Below are 20,532 nucleotides of genomic sequence, written 5' to 3' on the forward strand. Positions count from 1 at the left end.
ACATAAGAGTCAATGCCCCTACATACATCATCCAACTTGTGCCACTGCCTCTGCTCTGAGCCCTCCTGCTTACACAATACTGGGAGGACCCCGGACTGGTCACCATGAAATGGCAAGAACACTTTTGGAAGAAAAGAGGGACTAGCTGCAGCACAACCCATTCACTAAAAAACTCCATGAAGGGAGGCCTACACTAAAAAAGATCTGTAGCACTGAAAACTCGTCTCCTGGAAGAAAAGGCCACCAAGAAAAAAAACGCCTTAAGAGTAAGGTCCTTTCACATAGAACCGCCGAGAGGCTCAAAACAGAGGATGCACAAGGGCAGAAAGGGCTAGAAGGGGATCCCAGGCAGGAACAGATGACCGTACTGGTAGCCGGATCAGCTGTGCAACCCTCAAGAATCGAATCACATCCGGAGAGGAGGCCAAACACTTACCATGCAAAAGACCGCGAACGGAAGACCAAGCCGCAATCTGCACCTGAAGAGAAAACCAGGCAAGGCTTCACTCCAGATCATCCTGCAGAAAACTTCAGAATGTGAGGCAAAGCAGCACAAAGGGAAATCACGCCATGCGCAGACCATGCCTCCAAAATACGCCAACCATGGATCTAAGCCAGAGAGGAGGAAATTCTGAGACTCAGAGAGAGGTCACTTTATCTGAAAATACCTTGTTCCTTAGGCAAGCCCTTTCAAGAGCCAAGCCGTAAGACCAAATAGGACCCAGATTTAACATTGGAATGAACCCAGAGTCAGAACATCTGGTGAGAGGGACAGTGGGAGGATCTGCAAATAGCAGACCCAGAAATTGCAAACCAGTGTCTGAGCTAGGCCGGAACCACGAGAATCACGTGGCCTGCATGTCGGGCAATTTGAAGAACACTACCCACCAGAAGTTACAAAGGAAAGATATTCAGCAGGCCTTCCGTCGGCCAATCCTGCATCAAAGCATCCAATCCCTTGGCCTGACACTCCTTGCACCAATTGAAAAAACTTCAATGCTTTGGCCGTGACAGAGATTTAGCCTTTGCACTTTAATGCTGCATGCTCAATAGCCATGTCATAAGTGCAAAGTGATCAGGTTCCTCCAGACAGACTGGACCCTGAGAGAGAAGGGCTGTAAGAGCCTGCAACTGAAGGCCAAGACCTATGCGAAGATGAATCAGATCTATACACCATAATCTGTGAGGCCAGACTTTAAACCACCAGAACAACCCTTCTCTGATGGGTTGCAATCCGGTAGAGGACCTGACCTATCATGGGCCAGGGAGGAAAAAGGCAGAGTAGGACTCCCTGCAGCCACGGCTGAACTAGAGCGAAAACACTGAATAAAATAAAAAGGGGAGAACAGAACAGAAACACTCCTTCTGGCACATGAGCAGAAGGGGAAAAACTGCAGGTGGAGCTAGATCTCCCAGTGAAGTAGAAGAGGATCACAGAAAAAATCCAGACTGGATTCCTTCTGCATATAGCACACGGCCATTGGAACACAACCCATTTGTCTAGAATGTCTTACCTATTACATTGGACATACAATTTAAAAATATGCAAGAAAATTCAAACAAATATAAGAAGGTAAAATGCTCATAAATATAAACTAAGTAAAATACAAAGTGACAAAAATTAAAATATTACTTAACCTATTAAGTGAGAAAGTCTAATTACTCCCCCCCACACACACTATATACTCACCTGAATATAAATTACTAATTTTTGAAAATATTTATCTTTAGTCCAATAAATAGTAGGTTAACACAAGGCTCATTCAGGAGGCTTATAATGCTGAACTTGCTGTACTGTAGCAACTTTCTGCAACTGCTGATCTTCCCAATGTAATTCTGGTCCTCGAGAGCCAGAGCCAGGTCAGGTTTTCAGGATATCCACAATAAATATGCATGAGATAAATTTGCATCTCAAGGAGGCAGTGCATGCAAATCCACCTCATACATATTCATTGTAGATATCCTGAAAACCTGTGGCTCTCAAGGCCCGGAATTGCCTACCCCTGGATCTAGGGGGATAGGATACACGCAAAAGAGCTGCAGCCGTGACTGGGATGTCATAGTATTGTATGTCCTGTAGTTTAAGATTTTAACTCATGTCAAATAATCAATAGCTAATGCAAACAAAGTAGGACTGGGTTAGGTATATAATGATTAGCATCAACTACAATATAATTGGCTTCAGAAGTATAGAGGGGCCACTCAAACCACTACATTTGTTCAGAATTTAGAGAATGACACAAAGACAAGGTTTGACCCCCATCCTCACAAACTCAAACTCATTCCCTCTTGCACAAGCGAGAACTGCAGCTTTATTGCTCATTTTTTGTCCAAATTAGATTTTGTACTGTTGTGGGAACATGGACAAAAACATTGTCCCTGTGTCATTCTCTAATTCAGTGCTTAGGCAGAAATTCATAGGGGGAGTGGGGAGAAGCACACATTTTCCTTCAGCACTTTTTCTCCTCCCTCCCCCAGTAGCAGCATTACGTCCTCCATTTGCTGGTGAGGATGACCAGGCCTTGCCAGCCAAGGAAGTCCACTGTTTCAGCCTCTTGAGAAAGTCTGCGGTATGCTTCATCTGCCAGTGCCAGCACTGAGCATGTTTGGAGTACCTGTGTCAGTAGCTGAAGCACACCACAGGCTTTATTGCTGCTCAGGCAATAGACTTGGGTATTCCTGTCAACTATTCCACAGGTGCCACAATGCAATAAGGAAGTCCAGCTCACTATGCCAGTGGTGCAGATAAAGCAATGTTACTTACCGTAACAGTTGTTATCCAGGGACAGCAGGCAGCTATTCTCACTAGTGGGTGATGTCATCAGACAGAGCCCCGGTACGGACGTCTCACAAGCACGTGTTGCTTGTAGAAACTTAAAGTTTCTAGATGCCCGCACCGCGCATGCGCCGGTGCCTTCCTACCCGGAGATCCGGGCGTGTCTCCTCAGTTCAGGTAGCTAGCCTGAGAAGCCAACCCAGGGGAGGTGGGTGGGACGTGAGAATAGCTGCCTGCTGTCCCTGGATAACAACTGTTACGGTAAGTAACATTGCTTTATCCCAGGACAAGCAGGCAGGTATTCTCACTAGTGGGTGACCTCCAAGCTAACCTCAGTGGGATGGAGGGGGAGTTGGCGACTTAAGAGAATAAATTTTTCAATACTGTTTGGCCAAACTGTCCATCCCGTCTGGAGAGGGTATCCAGACAATAATGTGAGGTGAATGTGTGAACCGAGGACCAGGTGGCAGCCTTGCAAATTTCCTCGATTGGTGTTGATCTGAGGAATGCTACTGAGGCTGCCATTGCTCTGACCTTATGGGCTGTGACCTTACAAGGAAGTGATAATCCAGCCTGGGCATAGCAGGAAGAGATACAAGCCGCCATCCAATTAGAGATGGTGCGCTTTGATACGGGTCTTCCCAACTTGTTAGGGTCGAAGGAGACAAAAAGTTGAGGAGTGATTCTGTGTGGCTTGGTGCGATCCAGGTAGAAAGCCAAGGCACGTTTGCAGTCTAGAGTGTGAAGGGCCGATTCTCCGTGGTGAGAATGAGGCTTAGGGAAGAATACTGGAAGTACAATGGATTGGTTGAGATGAAATTCGGAGACCACCTTAGGCAGGAATTTCAGGTGAGTGCAGAGGACCACCTTGTCATGGTGGAATACTGTGAATGGTGGGTCCGCCATCAATGCCTGGAGTTCGCTGACTCTGCGAGCGGACGTAAGGGCTACAAGGAAAAGCACTTTCCAGGTGAGATACTTCAGAGGGGCCCTGTTGAGTGGTTCAAACGGGGGCTTCATGAGGTGGGAAAGGACTACATTGAGGTCCCAAACTACTGGGGGTGGTTTGAGAGGAGGGTTAACATGGAAGAGTCCTTTCATAAATCTGGCGACCACCGGATGGGCCGAGAGGGGTTTCCCTTGTAGGGGCTGGTGGAACGCCGCAATAGCGCTCAGGTGGACTCGTATGGATGTGGACTTGAGCCCAGATTGAGATAGGTGTAGGAGATAGTCCAGCACGGAGGATAAGGAAGCTCGCTGAGGTTCCGTTGACTTAGAAACACACCATGAGGAGAATCTGGTCCATTTTTGGGAGTAGCATTGTCGAGTGGCGGGCTTCCTGGAAGCTTCCAAGACCTCCCTCACTTCTTGTGAGAATTGGTGAGGGGTTACGTTGAGAGGAACCAAGCTGTCAGGTGGAGAGCCTGCAGGTTGGGATGAAGTAGTGATCCTTGATGTTGAGTAAGCAGTGAAGGAAACACTGGAAGTGGTACTGGTTCCCTGCTGCTGAGTTGCAGTAGGAGGGAGAACCAAGGTTGTCTGGGCCACCGAGGAGCTATTAGAATCATGGTGGCCCGTTCGAGTTTCAGCTTGACCAGAGTCTTCTGGATCAGCGGGAATGGTGGGAACGCATATAGAAATTGTTTCCCCCAGTTCAGTAGAAAAGCATCTGCCTCGAGGCGATGAGGAGTGTAGATCCTGGAGCAAAACTGAGGCAGTTTGGCGTTGTGGGGAGCCGCAAAGAGGTCTATCTGAGGCGTCCCCCATTGCGTGAAGATTTGGTGAAGGGGGCTGGAATGGAGAGTCCATTCGTGCGGTTGTAGCAGACGGCTTAGTTTGTCTGCTAAGACGTTGTTCTCCCCCTGGATGTATACTGCTCTGAGTAGGGTGTTGTGGCGCACCGCCCAGTCCCAGACTCGTAGAGCTTCCTGGCAAAGGAGGGCCGAGCCCGTGCCTCCTTGCTTGTTGATATAATACATGGCGGCCTGATTGTCTGTGCGAATGAGGATTACCATGTCGTGGAGTAGGTGTTGGAAAGCTTGGAGCGCATTGAAGATGGCTCTGAGTTCCAGTAGATTGATTTGGTGTAGTCTTTCCGCACTGGTCCAGAATCCTTGGGTGCGGAGACCCTCCAGGTGGGCCCCCCATGCGTAGTTCGACGAATCGGTTGTGAGAACTTTCTGATGGGGGGGAGAGTGCATCAGCAAACCTCTGGATAGATTCGAAGAGGTCATCCACCAAAGTAGAGACTGCCGAAGAGCAGGTGTGACTAAGATGCGTTTGGATAGTGGATCGGACGTTTGATTCCACTGTGATGCCAGGGTCCACTGGGGGATCCTGAGGTGGAGTCTGGCAAAGGGTGTCACATGTACTGTGGAGGCCATATGGCCCAGGAGCACCATCAGTTGTCTCGCCGGTAGGGTTTGGCGAGTAGACACCGATTGGCTGAGATGAAGAAGAGACTCCATGCGTTGCCGAGGCAGGAATGCTCGGAGTCGGGTGGTGTCCAGGACCGCTCCGATGAAGGGGAGGGACTGGGTGGGTTGTAGATGAGACTTGGAGAAGTTGATCTCGAAGCCCAAATTCTGGAGGAAGTAGGTTGTAGCCAAGGCCGCCGAAGTGACCTCTGGGGCTGACGGGGCCTTGATGAGCCAGTCGTCGAGGTATGGGAATACCTGTAGACCCCTGTCCTGGAGTGCTGCGGCCACTACCACCAGGCACTTTGTGAAGACTCTGGGGGACGAAGATAGGCCGAATGGTAGCACTCGATACTGTAGGTGCAGATTTCCCACCCGAAATCTGAGGAACTTTCGGGAGGCCGGGTGAATGGGGATGTGAGTGTAGGCCTCCTTGAGATCCAGGGAGCATAACCAGTCGTTCTGCTCGAGGAGGGGGTATAGAGAAGCCAAAGTCAACATGCGAAACTTCTCTTTGACCAGGAACTTGTTGAGGGCTCGAAGGTCTAAAATGGGTCGCAGGTCGCCCGTTTTCTTCGGGACGAGGAAGTACCGGGAGTAAAACCCTCGGTTCAATTGGTCTGACGGGACCGGCTCGACAGCCCGAAGCTGAAGTAAGGTTTGGACTTCCTGAAGAAGCAGGGCGGTCTGCGTCGAGCTTGAAGGATACTCTCTTGGAGGATGGTCCGGGGGGACCCGGTGGAATTGAAGAGAGTATCCTTCTCTTATGATGGTGAGGACCCATAGGTCCGTGGTTATGGCCTCCCATCGATGGTAAAAAAGATGGAGGCGGCCCCCTATGGGAGAGGCCGAGGTTATGCTCCCGGGGGGGGCGTCAAAAGGGCTGGGGAGCCTTAGGTACCGCCGGTGGCTGAGGTTTTTGCTGAGACTTCTGGGGAGGTTGTCTCTTCGCAGGCTGTCTCGCAGCAGGCGTTTGTCTGGGCATGTAACGCCGCTGGTAAATCAGGGGTGGCCTGGAAGGTCGAGACTGTTGAGGTTTGGGTTTGGGCCGCAGGATGGATTGAAAGGATTTTTCATGATCCGACAGCTTCTTGGTAACAGTTTCGATAGACTCATCGAACAGGTCAGCTCCAGCACATGGTACGTTGGCGAGTCTGTCCTGTAGGTTGGGATCCATATCGATAGTACGGAGCCATGCCAGGCGACGCATAGCTACCGCGCTTGCGGCGGCGCGTGCCGAGAGTTCGAATGCATCGAAGGAGGATTGCATCAGCTGGAGGCGTAATTGGGAGAGGGAGGCTACCACTTCCTCGAACTCGAATCGAGCTTGGTTGTCTATGAACGGAGTGAACTTGCGGAGCACCGGCAAGAAGAACTCCAGATAGGAAGAGAAAAAGAAGTTGTAGTTTAGCACCCGTGACGCCATCATGGAGTTTTGGTAGAATTTTCTACCAAATTTGTCCATCGTTCTCCCCTCTCGGCCCGGCGGTACAGAGGCGTAGACCTGGGAGGGATGAGAGCGTTTAAGGGAGGACTCGACCAGTAGGGATTGGTGGGAGAGTTGAGGGCCCTCGAACCCTTTATGGTGCACGATGCGGTATCGAGCATCGAGTTTGCTGGGGATCGCCGGTATGGAATACGGCGTTTCGAAGCACTGCATGAAGGTCTGGTCCAGTAATTTATGCAAGGGGAGCCGAAGCGACTCCGTTGGAGGGTTAGGTAAATGCATGGTGTCCAGATACTCTTTGGAGTATCGGGAGCCCGTGTCAAGGGTCACATCCAGATCCTCCGCCATTTGTCGGAGGAATGATGAGAAGGACAATTGTTCCGCCAGCGTCGGTCTGTGGGACGGGCTGGAGGAGGAGGAGGCCTCCAGGTCCGTGGACATCGGGGAGTGACAAGGAGAATCGGGCACCAGTGTCTCCTCGTACTCCGGGCCCCTCGGGGGGGACACCTCTGATGAGGAGTATCCCCTACGTTGCAGTTTTTTCTGCGGTGACACCTCCGAATGGCGTGAGGAGTGCCAGGATGAGTGTCTCGATCGGTGCCCGTCTCGGTGGCAGGACGGGGATCGGGATCGTCTGTGCATCGCATGGTCTCCCGAGGCCCCCAAGTGGATAGGGCTGGAAGCAGTGGATCGCAACTGGGTTTGCGATGCGGGTTCTTGCGATGCTACCCAAGTCTGGTAAGGAGTACGGAAGAACTCTTCCTGACTATGCCCAGGGCTTCGAGTATCGATCGGAGGTCTGGTCCCATGTTGGCGCGGAGGCGTAATGGGTTCTAATGGCGGCATATCGGTAAGCGAGGCTTGCCGCGTGGGCATCGCCACCCTCCCCCGTTCGTCCTCGTCGGTTGTCGAGGTCGAACGGTGTGGGGGAGGGGGAGGGGGCGGACCGCCCCTTTGGACCGGTACCGGGAGGTCACCCTGTATGGCAGCGATGAGCCCGGGTCCGATGGTCTGCATGAGCTCAACGAATTGAGCTTCCAGCACGGACCGTAGCGAAGCCGATAAGGAGGGATCCGCACCGAAAGGGGGTCCTCCTGCACGGACATCGCGCTCCTTCGAGGCCGAGTGCTTCTGCTTAGTAGCTTTCGGCACTTTGATGACCATTGGTGGCACTGTGGAAGGAAGAGGTACCTGAACTGAGGAGACCGGGGCAGGCACCGACGTCGAGCTCGTGGATGGTGTCGGGGTGAGCGATGCCGGTTTCACCACACTCGATGCAGGAGTGGTCGATGCCGGTTTCGCCCGAACCGGGGAGGTATCAGATGAAGTGGAGGCTGAGGGATCCTTAGCTGCGTCCATCTTGAACATCGATTCCCACAATAGGCAACGCCGCTTGAATGAGCGTGCCGTAAGGGTAGAGCAAGGCCCGCACAATTTCGGGATGTGGTCAGGGCCCAAACACTGCAAACAGCGCCAGTGAGGGTCCGTGAGTGAAATCGCGCGTTGGCACTTGCTGCACTTTTTAAACCCGGTGATTGGCCGGGACATAGGCCGGAAAATCTCCGCCGCTAGGTCGAAGCCAGTGGGCCTGAGCCACGTGGCCGGCCCGTTCGACCTGCCGGAGGAAATAATCTTCTTTTTTTTTTTTTACTGAAAAAGAAAAGAACTGTTAACTGTAATTAAAAGAAAACGAAAACGCGGACAAGGAAGGCAAATTTAACTGAATTCAGCTAGCGCATGAAGAAGTTGAACTTCTCAGCTCCGCGGAAAAGAAAGAACTGAGGAGACACGCCCGGATCTCCGGGTAGGAAGGCACCGGCGCATGCGCGGTGCGGGCATCTAGAAACTTTAAGTTTCTACAAGCAACACGTGCTTGTGAGACGTCCGTACCGGGGCTCTGTCTGATGACATCACCCACTAGTGAGAATACCTGCCTGCTTGTCCTGGGATAAATAACTGTTTGAACCATAGACTGAAGATTCTAAAAATCTATAGATAGCCACCAGAGGGCAGTGATGGGTAGCACTGCATGAAAAAAGTCACAAAAGAGCTTGTCATCCAAGAGTTAAAACCCCTAATAAATAAGCAGATAAAAAGGATAGATGGCAAGGGGAGGCACAGACAGCCAATATGGCCAACTATTGATCTGAATGCCTAACTTCCTTCTGTCAGTAAATCCCACCAGAATGCACAGTAGGAACAATTTTCTCATGAACAGCATAAGAGGTTACAGTATGAACATTTAAATGAATGTTTAGACTTGCTCCACTTGCCATCAAAACATAGTGGTAAGAAGTTGTACAAATCTCATTCTGAGATGAGATGGCTCTGTGAGAATCAGGAATTTTAAACACACAGATGGACAAGGATCATTTGACCCATCTGTCCAATTTCATTCCTGGTAAGTGATCTCTGCATTTTCTTTCATCTTTATAACCAGGTATTTACAACCAATTTCTTATCTCCAAGAAAACAAAAGCACAAATACAAGCAAACAATTTAAGGAGTTTCTATCAAGAAATGTCTAGTTCAGGTCCTCTCTGCCATTGTCCTTTACTCCATAGTAGTGCTGCCCGATTCAGGAAAAAAAAATTTTGATTCGATTCAGCCTATTGAATTGGTTTTTCGATCCGATTTTCCTGCTCAATTGGGTGTTTTTTTCAAACATCCTGGTGGGTTTATTTTATAGCCTCTTCACCCCCTTTGCCTTCTCCTAACCACACTGGCGCTGTGGTATAAACAAAATAAACGTACAAAAAAGACTTTTCCTCTCTCTGTTAAATCCTAGCTCACGTTTGCGGTCTATCACCAGCTCTGGCAGGATACACATTTCAAATCTGACATATTGTAATCACAAAATGGAAAACAAAATTAGTTTTTTTACCTTTTGTTGTCTGGTCAATATTCAAATCTTGTTGGTCCCAGGCTGTGGTTGTCTTCTGATAACTTGCTTACCAGGGTCGTTTTCTTTCTCTGTGCTAACCATCCATCTGCCATCTCTGTCCTCCCCTTCCATCCCCTGGAGGTCTGGCATCTTTCTTTTTTTTTCGCCTCCCATTCAAAGATCCACCTTTTCTTAACTACCCTTTCATCCAGAATCTATTCCTCCTTTCCCACCACCCCAGGGTCCACAATCTCTCCCTTTCTTTTCCCAACTACCCTCCTATCCAGTATCTCTATCCCACTCCCCTCCATACTATCCCTTGTGTCAAACTTATCTCGCTTTCTGTTCCTTCCCTCCCTAAATCCCATTGTCTCCTCTATTTTTAGACCCATTATTTCTTCCCCCCCCCCCCAAAGTCCAGCATATGCATGTCTCTTTGAACCCCCCTTCCTCCATGTACTTCTACACCAGGGCCCCCCTCCCCTGAAGGTCTGTTCCTCCCTGAAGGCCTGCACCTCCCCCTGAAGGCCTGTCCCCCAACCCTGCCTCTGCTGCTGTTTTTGGAGGCCTTGGAGTGGAGGTATGTAAGTCTCACGGTGGGAAGGTCGGTGGAGTTCTGCTGCACAGGGGGATGGGAGGGAGGGATAGAAAGATGCTGCACATGGGGAGGGCAGGAAAGAGGAAGAATTGGGGTAGAGAGGAAGGGAGAGATGATTGTTCTACATTAAAAAAAATAAGCCATCCCCTGAAAGTAAGCCCTAATGTGTTTTTGGACCCCAAATTAATATAAGACACTGTCTTATTTTCGGGGAAACACGGTAGTTTAGGAGGGATTCTGAGCAAGCAGAAACGGTTGCCTTGTGATTACTTTCTTCCTCGAGTTCATACAGAGGGCTGCAGTGTATATCTGAGACCTGAGGACATGAAAAAGAGGTGCTAAAGAATGCCCAGCTTAGTCATTCCCATGTCACTGCAGAAATGTACACAAATCCCACCAGAATTTATTATCCCTGTGAACATTGGCTGCTCATTACAGATCTTAAATGCTGGCTCGAGATATCCCATGATCAGGCAACCTGGGCACCTAAAATTTGAAGCCCAGCATCCATGCTATATTTAACATCTACTACAACTACTCATCATTTCTATAGCACTGCTCGATGTATGCACATTAAAACAACCAAGAGACAGTCCCTGCTCAGTAGAGCTTACAATCTAATCAAACAGACAAACAGGACAAGTATGAGGGTTAGGGAGTTTTGCAAGCATGGGTTCCAAGATACAACTTTCTCATGTCATGCACATTCAGTTTCAGTGTTGCCAAGACAAAGGCTGTTTGACTAGGTTAGTGTGAGATAAGCCATCTCTGTGCCCTAAAAAAAATATAGGTATATGGCATATGATAGGGCAATGAAGTGGGTAGTTGTAAGTTTGTGATATTCTACATATTTCACTTAGTATTTGTGGTAAGTGTCTTTCTGTTCCGTATGTCTGATGGAGGATTTGAAAAAGAAGGCCCGGGAGCTCCGCAGGAGCAGGTATTCTAAGATGATAGAAAGTGCTTTAAGTTCTATTAAAAACAGAAAGCCCTCTTCTCCCTTCCGTTGACTCAGCTTTCCCATAAGAACATGTCTGGCATCAATCAGCATCAACCAGTACCCAACTTTTCTATAGCAAAAACCCTAAAAGGAACAATTTTGGCAGGGTCAGCAGATACAGGTTTTATTTATCTGATGAAACCGTTATATATATGTAACAACTTCATATGAATACCCCACACACTAAAACGGACAAATTTGATCTCACATGCACAACAGGGAATCAGCTAAATTAACTTTTACGCAGACATTACAGTGCAAGGAAAAGTCAGCCTCAGATGAAGCACAAGTGTCAGGGAGGAAGAGCTCACACTGCACTAAGGAGTAGCTGCTGCCAGTGTGAGATCTCATTCCATCAGCATCCCTCGTGCAGGGTTTGGTGTGCTGTGCCTGGGAATAAAACCCCCTTGTCTCCTGCTAAAGGGCTTCAGTTAAAGACTGGTTTCCTGAAGTTCCTGCCAGCAAAGCGTGCCTTGCTGCCCAGTTCCTCTTCAATTCTGCAAACAGAAGAGACCAAGTGATGGAAGTGAAAAGTCTGACTATACAGTAAAGTCCACACCATGGACCACAGACCAAATCACTCCATAACATCGATAACACAAGAATCCACACAATCCTGGCTGTAATACAAACCATACTGTGCCCACACGCTGGGTTCCTTTCCATATAAGATACTAGTACTATATAATAGACTTAAGAGGTTTTAGCTTGTGCCCATGACAGTGATGGCATGTATGAGATTATTGAATTAATTTGTCTTTAAAATATTACGTTGTGTATATTTATACAGTGAGTGGAGGGGGTGGTGAACCGATGATTATAGGGACAACTTATTGAATGGATCAGCATATGCTGTTCTATTTTGAGTTGAAAGGAAAAGGTCCTCCTCCCTCCTTTAGATATTTCTCAGTTGGTTTACACTATATGCCATCCAATTGTTCATAACAGAGATTTTATATTACATTTTGAGATTTTTTGATAGTGAATGTGCTAAATTGATGAAGAATTATATACTCGCTCCTCTTTTTTAGGTATGAGATTACTACATACTGTGGTACTTTAGCTAAGATTTCAATCTGATGAGGCTGTCAGTCAATATTTTCACAGGCCAAGTTCTACAAGTGAGAACTACAGCTCCAGAATCTAAGGGCTAAACTGCTGATGCTGGCATCATTCTGGTGAACACAGCAGGGTTCATGGAAACTGAATATAATAAAGTGATAACTTCTACATCTACCTTTCCATCCTTTCACCCACACCCAATTCTCCCTTCTACTTACCTTAGCAGTTGGTTGTACTTTGCAAGACGCTCAGATCTGCAGGGAGCTCCTGTCTTTATCTGATAGCAGAAGGATAATGGTGATAAATTACAGAACCTTAGAGCTACAGGGAAGTTTAAGGGGATGAGGGACAACAGTAGATATTAAATTAAGGTTACATGTCTATGGTTTTAATATAAAAATTTATGAATCTTGATAGACCAACATGCCAGATATTCAGAGGTTATACTAACCCACCCCAATATTATATACTTTCAATTTAGTATGTCAGCTGCAGACACTGACCTGTCCAGTGCAGAGACCAACCACCAAATCAGCAATGAAGGTGTCTTCTGTTTCTCCAGAGCGGTGACTGACCATTACACCCCAGCCATTTGCCTGTGCCAGCTTACAGCTTAATAAAAAAGAAAAGAAAGAAAACCCAACACAAAGCAAAGTGTTATATGTTGCCATTATTTTAACCAGAAACCATAGTACAAAGCATGCTCAAGAGGGTACTATCAGCAACCCTTACCCAACTGTTCAGTGCTACAAAGCTCTGGGCATTTTAATTTGGCACATCACAGAACCTAAGGGAAGCTGCAGGCAATGTTAACTTCTTGCAGCATCAGAGTATCCATGCCTAGTACAATTTAATTTAAGTTTAAAAAATGGCTTAGATGATCCAGAAGCTACAGACCAGTGAACTTTGTGCTGGTTCTAGGCAAAATGATTTAGGCTAAAAACCAAACAGAGGGGAGACAACCCCTACCGATGTCCACAAGCAAAACAGAGAGAAAAAAAAAAGAGGAATAGATCAATGGGTTAAAAAAAAAAAGGATAACAGTATTGAAAAAAATGTGATCAGCTTCCGCTAGAACAAAGTGTGCAAAACAAATGGATGTTTTTCTGTTTTGCTAAAGGCTAAAAACCAAGATTACTGACTTTACAGACACTAATGGGGATAAGTAAAGTATACATAGAAACATGACGGCAGATAAAGGCTAAATGGCCCATCTAGTCTGCCCATCCACAGTAACCATTATCTCTTTCTCTCTCTGAGAGATCCCATGTGCCTATCCCAGGCCCTCTTAAATTCAGATACAGTCTGTCTCCACCACCTCTACTGTTCCATGCATTTACCACCCTTTCTGTAAAAAAGTATTTCCTTAGATTATTCCGGAGCCTATCACCTCTTAACTTCTTCCTATGCCCTTTCATTGCAGTTTCCTTTCAAAGGAGAGACTCGACTCATGCACATTTACATTACATAGGTATTTAAACGTCTCTATCATATCTCCCCTCTCCCGTCTTCCTCCAAAGTATACAGATTGAGATCTTTAAGTCTGTCAGCAGAACCAAAAACACCAATGAGCTTAAAATATCACAACTTATGGAGCACATCTTCATGCAAAGTTCAAAACTGTAAAATGGTGCCGAGAACCTCGGACGCCAACCAAATTAATAACCAATCAGAATAAACTACGTCATTGCTCTTCGTTTGATGAATGTATGAAAAAAGACAAACTCAGTAGAAAGCTGCCAAATCGATCCTATCATTTAATATATAGATTGAGATCTTTAAGTCTGTCCCTATACGCCTTATCACAAAGACCACACAGAGCCACCATCATTTTTGTGGATCATTCTACCACCAGTCTCTGGCTCTCCTTGCTGCCACAAAAAAGAAGCTACTTTGGTCAGCATCATTCCTAAACACAGCTAAAAAACATCGTTCAGGTCCATTGGGGTGGTCTGTTGAAGCTCCTTTCTGTTGTCCTGGACCCAGGAGTAGTTTGTTGCTACCCACCCTCACTAATATCACTTCTCCCTTGGAGCCCCTGCTTCCTTAAGAACTACTTTTTTTTAAGTCAGCAGTTGAGGGAGAGGGGACAGGAGTTAAAGAAAAAAAAAAAGAAAAATTACTCTTCACCATGTCCTTCTTGTCAAGCTGAGAAATTGGGGAAAGAGCCTGGATCTATCCCAAGTCTGGGTTCCACTTTAGACATCCTAGCCCTCCATATGGGCCCAGGAACAGCACCAGACCATAAGACTTGCCATATTGGGACAGACTGAAGGTCCATCAAGCCCAGTATCCTGTTTCCAACTGTGGCCAACCCAGGTCTCAAGCACCTAGCTAGATCCCAAGTAGCAAAATAGTTCACAGTCTGCTTCATAAGACATTTTGTTTCTAGCGAATGATGACAAATACCTGAGTGTGGCTGCTGCACGGTACCCTTTATAGGGCACAGCTCACAAATTGTTCTGTCTATCTGCTGACAGACAGAATCCCACCAGGGATCCTAAAGGTACGCAGGGGAGGCAGGTAAAAATTCTTAGAATCAGCTGGGACAGGGGTGGAAGGGGTCCCCTCCTGTCCCACCAGGTCTCACAGTAGGCCTGGCAGAGGCCGGATCAGCACTGACTCAAATATAAATTGAGACCCCCATTTTTGGTCCCAAAAATTTCAGTTTACATTCGAGTATATATGGTAAGAGATCTATCTGTACCAAAAATGGTTTTCAAGGGTAATAATGTGAAGGAACTGAAAGACATCTTGGTGAACTTGGTAGACATAACTGAGCCAAACTGATGAGTTAAAGAATGATAAATCACCTGGATCTGATGGTATATACATTATAGGGTACTGAAACAACTCAAACATAAACTGCTGATCTGCTGTTAGTGCTCTGTAACCTATTGCTAAAATTGTCCACAGTACCTGAAGATTGGAGGGTGGCTAATATTACATGGATTTTAAAAAAGGGTTCTAGAAGTGATCCAGAAAATTATATACCAGAAAGCCTGACTTCAGTGCTGGTCAAAACAGTGGAAACTATTATAAAAATTAAAGTTACAGAACACAGACAAACATGGTTTAATGGGACAGAGTCAGCATTGATTCAGTCAAGGGAAGTCTTGTCTCACCAATTTGCTAGACTTCTTTGAGGTGTGAACAAACATGGATAAAGGTGAGCCAGTTGATGTAGTGTATCTAGACTTTCAGAAAACTTTGGACAAAGTTACTCATGCACCGGTGCCTTTCCGCTCGATGTTGGCTTGTGGGACCATCAGTTCAGTAAAGAAGCCAAGAAGCCAACTAGAGGAGGTGGGAGAATTGTGAGAATATCTGCTTGCTGTCTTTGAATAACACCCGTTACCGGTAAGTAACTGTGCTTTAGCTAAAGACAAGCAGGCAGAATATTCTCACATGTGGGGCTCCCTAGCTGCTAGGGTCATGTGTGAGCCTTGTGAAATAGAAAGTGTTGGAGGGAAGTTGGCATTTAAATAAAGAACATTTTTTTAGAACTGCTTGGCCAAACCGACTGTCCCGTCTGGAATGATTCTCCAGATAGTAAGGGGATTCAAAGGCATGGATTGAGGACTAGGTGGCTACTTTACTGATGTCCCCAATGGGAACAGAGAGTAGATGAGCTACTGAAGTCACCATTGTTCGAACTTTTGTGCAGCGACACTGCCTCCCGGAATCATCCCAGCTCAAAAATAGCAAATGAAGGACATATAGCTTGCCATCCATGTGGAGATGGTTCTCTTGGTAACAGGAACTCCAAGTCTGTTAGGAACGGGTGTGTAGAAGTTCTCTGAAGTTCTGTCCAATTCAAGTAATAAGCAAGAGCACATTTACAGTCCAAAGTGTGGAGTGCCGTTTCGCCTGGGTGTGAATGTGGCTTTGGAAAGACGATAGGAAGTACAATGGTTTGATTTAGGTGGAATTCTGAGATGACCTTCAGGCTGTGTACAGAGAACCACCCTATTGTGGTAGAATGCTGTATAAGGTGGATCAGACAAGTGCCTGAAGTTCACTTAATCGGCGTGCAGATGTAGGCAATATAATTTTCCAAGTGAAAATGTTTGAGATATGAGGTTGTGATTGGCTCAAATAAAGGCTTCATTAGAGAAGAAAGGACAACGTTAAGGTCCCATGCCACTGGAGGTGGCTTGGTATGGTAAAGTCCTTTCTTGAATCTGACAACCAAAGGATGTACAGATAGGTTTATCTAGTACTGCATGAAAAGAACTGAGAGCACAGAGATGAACGCTAACTAAGGCTGTCTTGAAGCCTGAGTTGGAAAGGTGCAGTCACTGGCTCTGGGCACAGATGATAAAAAGATGCCAAAATCTCAGTCCGGCATCTATCCCTCTAAAAGTCTGAAAGTAAACTTGACTAGGATTTTGGCTCCCTTTATCACCGGTGCTCTGGGCAGGGCCTTACCTGGTCCATGGGTTAAGCCTACCCTGCTAGCTACTTTTCACATAAATTGACTGTTAGAAACAGGATACTGGGCTTGATGGATCTTTGGTCTGACCTAGTATGGCAATCCTTAGGGCGATTCTCCTGAAAATTAGACTAGGACAGCACATTTCCCGGTATATGTTAAGAACTGAAATGTTTTAACATTCTGCAGCAAGTGTACTGCAAACAGTGTGCCACAAGACACCGGCGAGGAGAGGCACATCCTGTAGGCTGTCAGCCAGCACCTTTCTCCTCTGGCACTCTCCCCCCCAATTGGAGGCCCAGGACCCCGTTTGAAGGGCCTCCGCACACATGCAGGCTGACGCCGAGTTTAGTGTGCTTCGACTCCAGAGTTTGTGAGACACTGTTCTAATAGCATCACTGGTCAGAAGTTATGCTGCACCCCAATTTGGAGAATGGCCATGGATTTGCTAGAATCTTCTACTCTTGACTAAGAATACAGATACAGCAGGTCATAGCAAGGTCCTCTCCCAGTAGTTCACTGAGACAATCTATATTGAACTACCTATCACTTGTTAAATAGAGCAAAACCTGCCTAGACAATGATAATGTATTTTATCAGTTGATACTTGAGAATTATTTTTGTAGTTCTGCTTCCAAGTATATACTGGATTCTGTCCCTGCCAACTAGAACTCTTTGGGAAGCACGACTTACGCTTGCAGGGACTCTGTAACAGTTCCAATTTGGTTGACTTTGAGCAGCAGGCAGTTGCAGGCTTTCTGTTCCACAGCCCGGGCAATTCGCTTGGGATTGGTCACAGTCAAATCATCACCAACCACTTGGATTCCAGCACTGGCTGTGAACTTGGACCAAGCAGGCCAGTCATCCTGGTCAAAGGGGTCTTCAATAGAGACAACTGAGGAGAGGACACAAAGTTACTCTTCTATATTCCACCTTCTCTACTGCTGAAAAAAGCACTCACTTAATCTGTAGGCCAGCAATTCCCAAACTTGGTCTTAGAGGCACCCCAGCCAGTCAGGTTTTCAAGATATCCACAACGAATATTTATATTTGAATGCACTGCCTCCACTACATGCAAATCTCTAATGAATATTCAATGTGGGTAACCTGAAAACCTGACTGGCTGGGGTGCCTCCAGTATTAGGTTTGGAAACCACGGTGACAGGATAATCGCGCGCCAGACGCCAGCACACCAACAATCCAGTGCCGACAATTCGGCGCAAGACAGAAGCGCGCGGGGGAAAAAGTAATTTTTAAAGAGCTCCGACTGGAGGTTTGGGGTTGCAACCCCTCCACTTTATTGGTTAGTGTTCGCGCTGTCGTTGCGGGGGGGTGAAACCTCCCACATTATAGAGAAAACGGAACTTTTCCCGAAAAAAATAAGAAAAAGTTCCGTTTTCGCTATAATGGACCCCCCTCCAACAGCAGCGCGAACACTAACCAATAAAGTGTGTGTGTGTGGGGGGGGTTGCCACCCCAACCCCCCCGTCAGACCTCTTTAAAAATTACTTTTTCCCCCGCGCGCTTCTGTCTTGCACCGAATTGTCGGCACGCTGGTGTCTTGCGCGCCACTGTCTATGAACCGAGAACTACTGCTGTAGGCAAAGAACTTCCTACAGCTTATACTCAAAAGCAAGACATCCCTTTCACAATATCTTTGTTCTAAATCACTTAATATTCTTATCCACTCCTTAGTAATCTCTAAAATCGATTACTGCAACTCCCTTTTTAAAGGAATTGCACAAAGTGAAATTAGACGTCTACAAATCATACAAAATACTTCCATCAAACTTATAACAAAAACAAAAAAATTTGATCACGTAACACCACTTCTTAAGAACGCTCATTGGCTTCCGGTATCTCATAGAATAACTTATAAACTATGCCTACTCACTTTTAAATCAATACTTTTTAAAACACCTGCATTTATTTTTAAATCACTGATTCCTTACTCCTCAAACAGAACATTGCGGTCAAACGAACAACATTTATTGACAATTCCTTCTCTCAAGATCATCAACACTAGACGACAATTTATCTTTTCCGTTACTGCCCCACAAATCTGGAATTCTCTTCCAATTTATTTAAGAGAAGAACATAATATCGATAAATTTAAGACTAATTTATAAACATTCCTTTTCAAAGATACTTTTGAGCAATAATTCTTAATCTTGAATTTATTAATAATGTTGTATTTGACCATGCATCTTAAATTCCTAACCTTGTGTTTTTACCTGACCACCTTTTCTATAATAATTTGTAGTTCAAATCCCCTTCGCCTTTTTGTTCTTGTTTGTTAAGTTTGTATATAGTCTAGTTTATTTTAATGTTTATGTTTAAATAATGTATTACTTTTAATATTGTAATTTTAATTGTGTTTTTTTATGTATGTTCATCGCTTTAAAGTATGATTAAGCGATTAATCAAAAACTTTAATAAACTTGAAACTTGAAAAGCTGTACACAGAACTGTTCAGGTTCACTAGTACTACTCATGGGAAGCCAACTATATCGAGTTATGTATGTGATGCTGTGGTGCTAAGACCAACTCCTTGTAGTGGAGACATGAGCCAGCTCACCACAATATTTGTTCTTGATCCTACCTGGATAATTCTTAACGAAGCCCATGTAGAGCTCCGCCAGCTTGTCAGAGACGATATGGCGTGCAGGATCATCAGGAGACTTGAAGTCAAGATCATACTTGCCATCACGGTAGAACTCGGAGGCAGCCACATCCATACCGATGACAATCTTACCCTGGTAGCCAGCCTTCATGATTGCTGTATTCAACAGCTCCAAAGCTGATACAAACAGATGAGCAAGACATGAGTCAAATATACCAGAGGCACAAGTGTAGCACTTCTACACACCATCACAGCCGTATTCCCATCAGCAGCTACCTGTAACCCTCTGTGGCACCCCACAAACATGCCTTGCCTTTCCTTGCAAATTCTATTTTTGCCAGAAGTGGCTCAGCTGTGAAGTCATCCAATATACCCTGGCAGCTGAAGAAGTGGATGTGCTTCTGTCATTATGAGCTATAAAAAGGGAGCAAGGACTAGATTCACCCTGTATGGAAGCCAGAGACAGGGTCAGCCAAGGCATATGTGTACAGTATTAGGCTAAGCTCATGCTGGGCAATACCAGAATAAAATCAAGCAGAATCCTGCATATAAAGAGGCTGCAAGGCTGTTAATCACATTCTTAATTCAAGCATTATTTGCTCGTTTATTCCCTAAAAAGCAATACAAGATGTTTCAGTGGTTATACCCTCTCATGCAAACATCCAGCCAGTCTCACAGGAACTTGCCAAATGCAAGCTTCACATCCTGAGATAAGTGGAAGGCTAATTCTACTAAATCATTCTGAAACATCTTTGTCTACTTTAATAAAATTTGATATTTACTATTCAGGAACATTTAATCTAATCTAAACCTTAAGTTTATATACCACATCATCTCCATGAGTATGGAGCTCGACACGGTTTATAAGAACTTAAAATAGTGGGTAGAGAAGAAGAAAAAGGATTACATGAACTTATGTGTAGAAGGGGGGAGAGAAAGGGGGGAAGGATAGAGCTACAATTTGCTGAAAAGCCAGGTTTTCAGTTGTTTGCGGAATAACTGAAGGGAGCTCAGGTTCCGCAGCGGGGTGGTGAGGTCGTTCCAAAGGCCTGTGATTTTGAAGAGAAGGGATTTTCCCAGTTTGCCTGAATAGTGGATGCCGCGTGAAGCGGGGAAGGCTAGTTTAAGCCTTTGGGCAGTTCTGGAGGAGTCGGGACTGGAGGAGTTGAAAGACAGTGGGATAAGAGGAGGGAGGATTCCGTGAATGATCTTGAAAGCCAGGCAGGAACATTTGAAATGGATTCAGGAGATTATTGGGAGCCAGTGAAGTTTGGCATGGAGTGGGGAGGC

General features: G+C 46.1%; 1 protein-coding gene across 3 annotated transcripts in view; it reads right to left on the reverse strand.

Moving 5' to 3' along the window:
• Positions 1-11,230: 11,230 nt before the first annotated feature.
• The window catches only part of ENO1 (enolase 1), a 39,869-nt gene continuing 30,567 nt past the window's right edge, over positions 11,231-20,532 (reverse strand). For all 3 annotated transcript variants that reach the window (XM_033922280.1, XM_033922282.1, XM_033922279.1), the window contains exons 8-12: positions 19,222-19,419; positions 17,313-17,514; positions 12,688-12,796; positions 12,403-12,461; positions 11,231-11,619 (exon numbers count right to left, since the gene is read on the reverse strand). In XM_033922280.1, coding sequence (XP_033778171.1) covers positions 11,550-11,619; positions 12,403-12,461; positions 12,688-12,796; positions 17,313-17,514; positions 19,222-19,419 — 638 coding nt within the window. In that variant the 3' untranslated portion in view covers positions 11,231-11,549. The remainder of the gene's footprint in view (positions 11,620-12,402; positions 12,462-12,687; positions 12,797-17,312; positions 17,515-19,221; positions 19,420-20,532) is intronic.

This window comes from Geotrypetes seraphini, chromosome 15, assembly GCF_902459505.1.
Source record: "Geotrypetes seraphini chromosome 15, aGeoSer1.1, whole genome shotgun sequence".
NCBI lineage: Eukaryota > Metazoa > Chordata > Amphibia > Gymnophiona > Dermophiidae > Geotrypetes > Geotrypetes seraphini.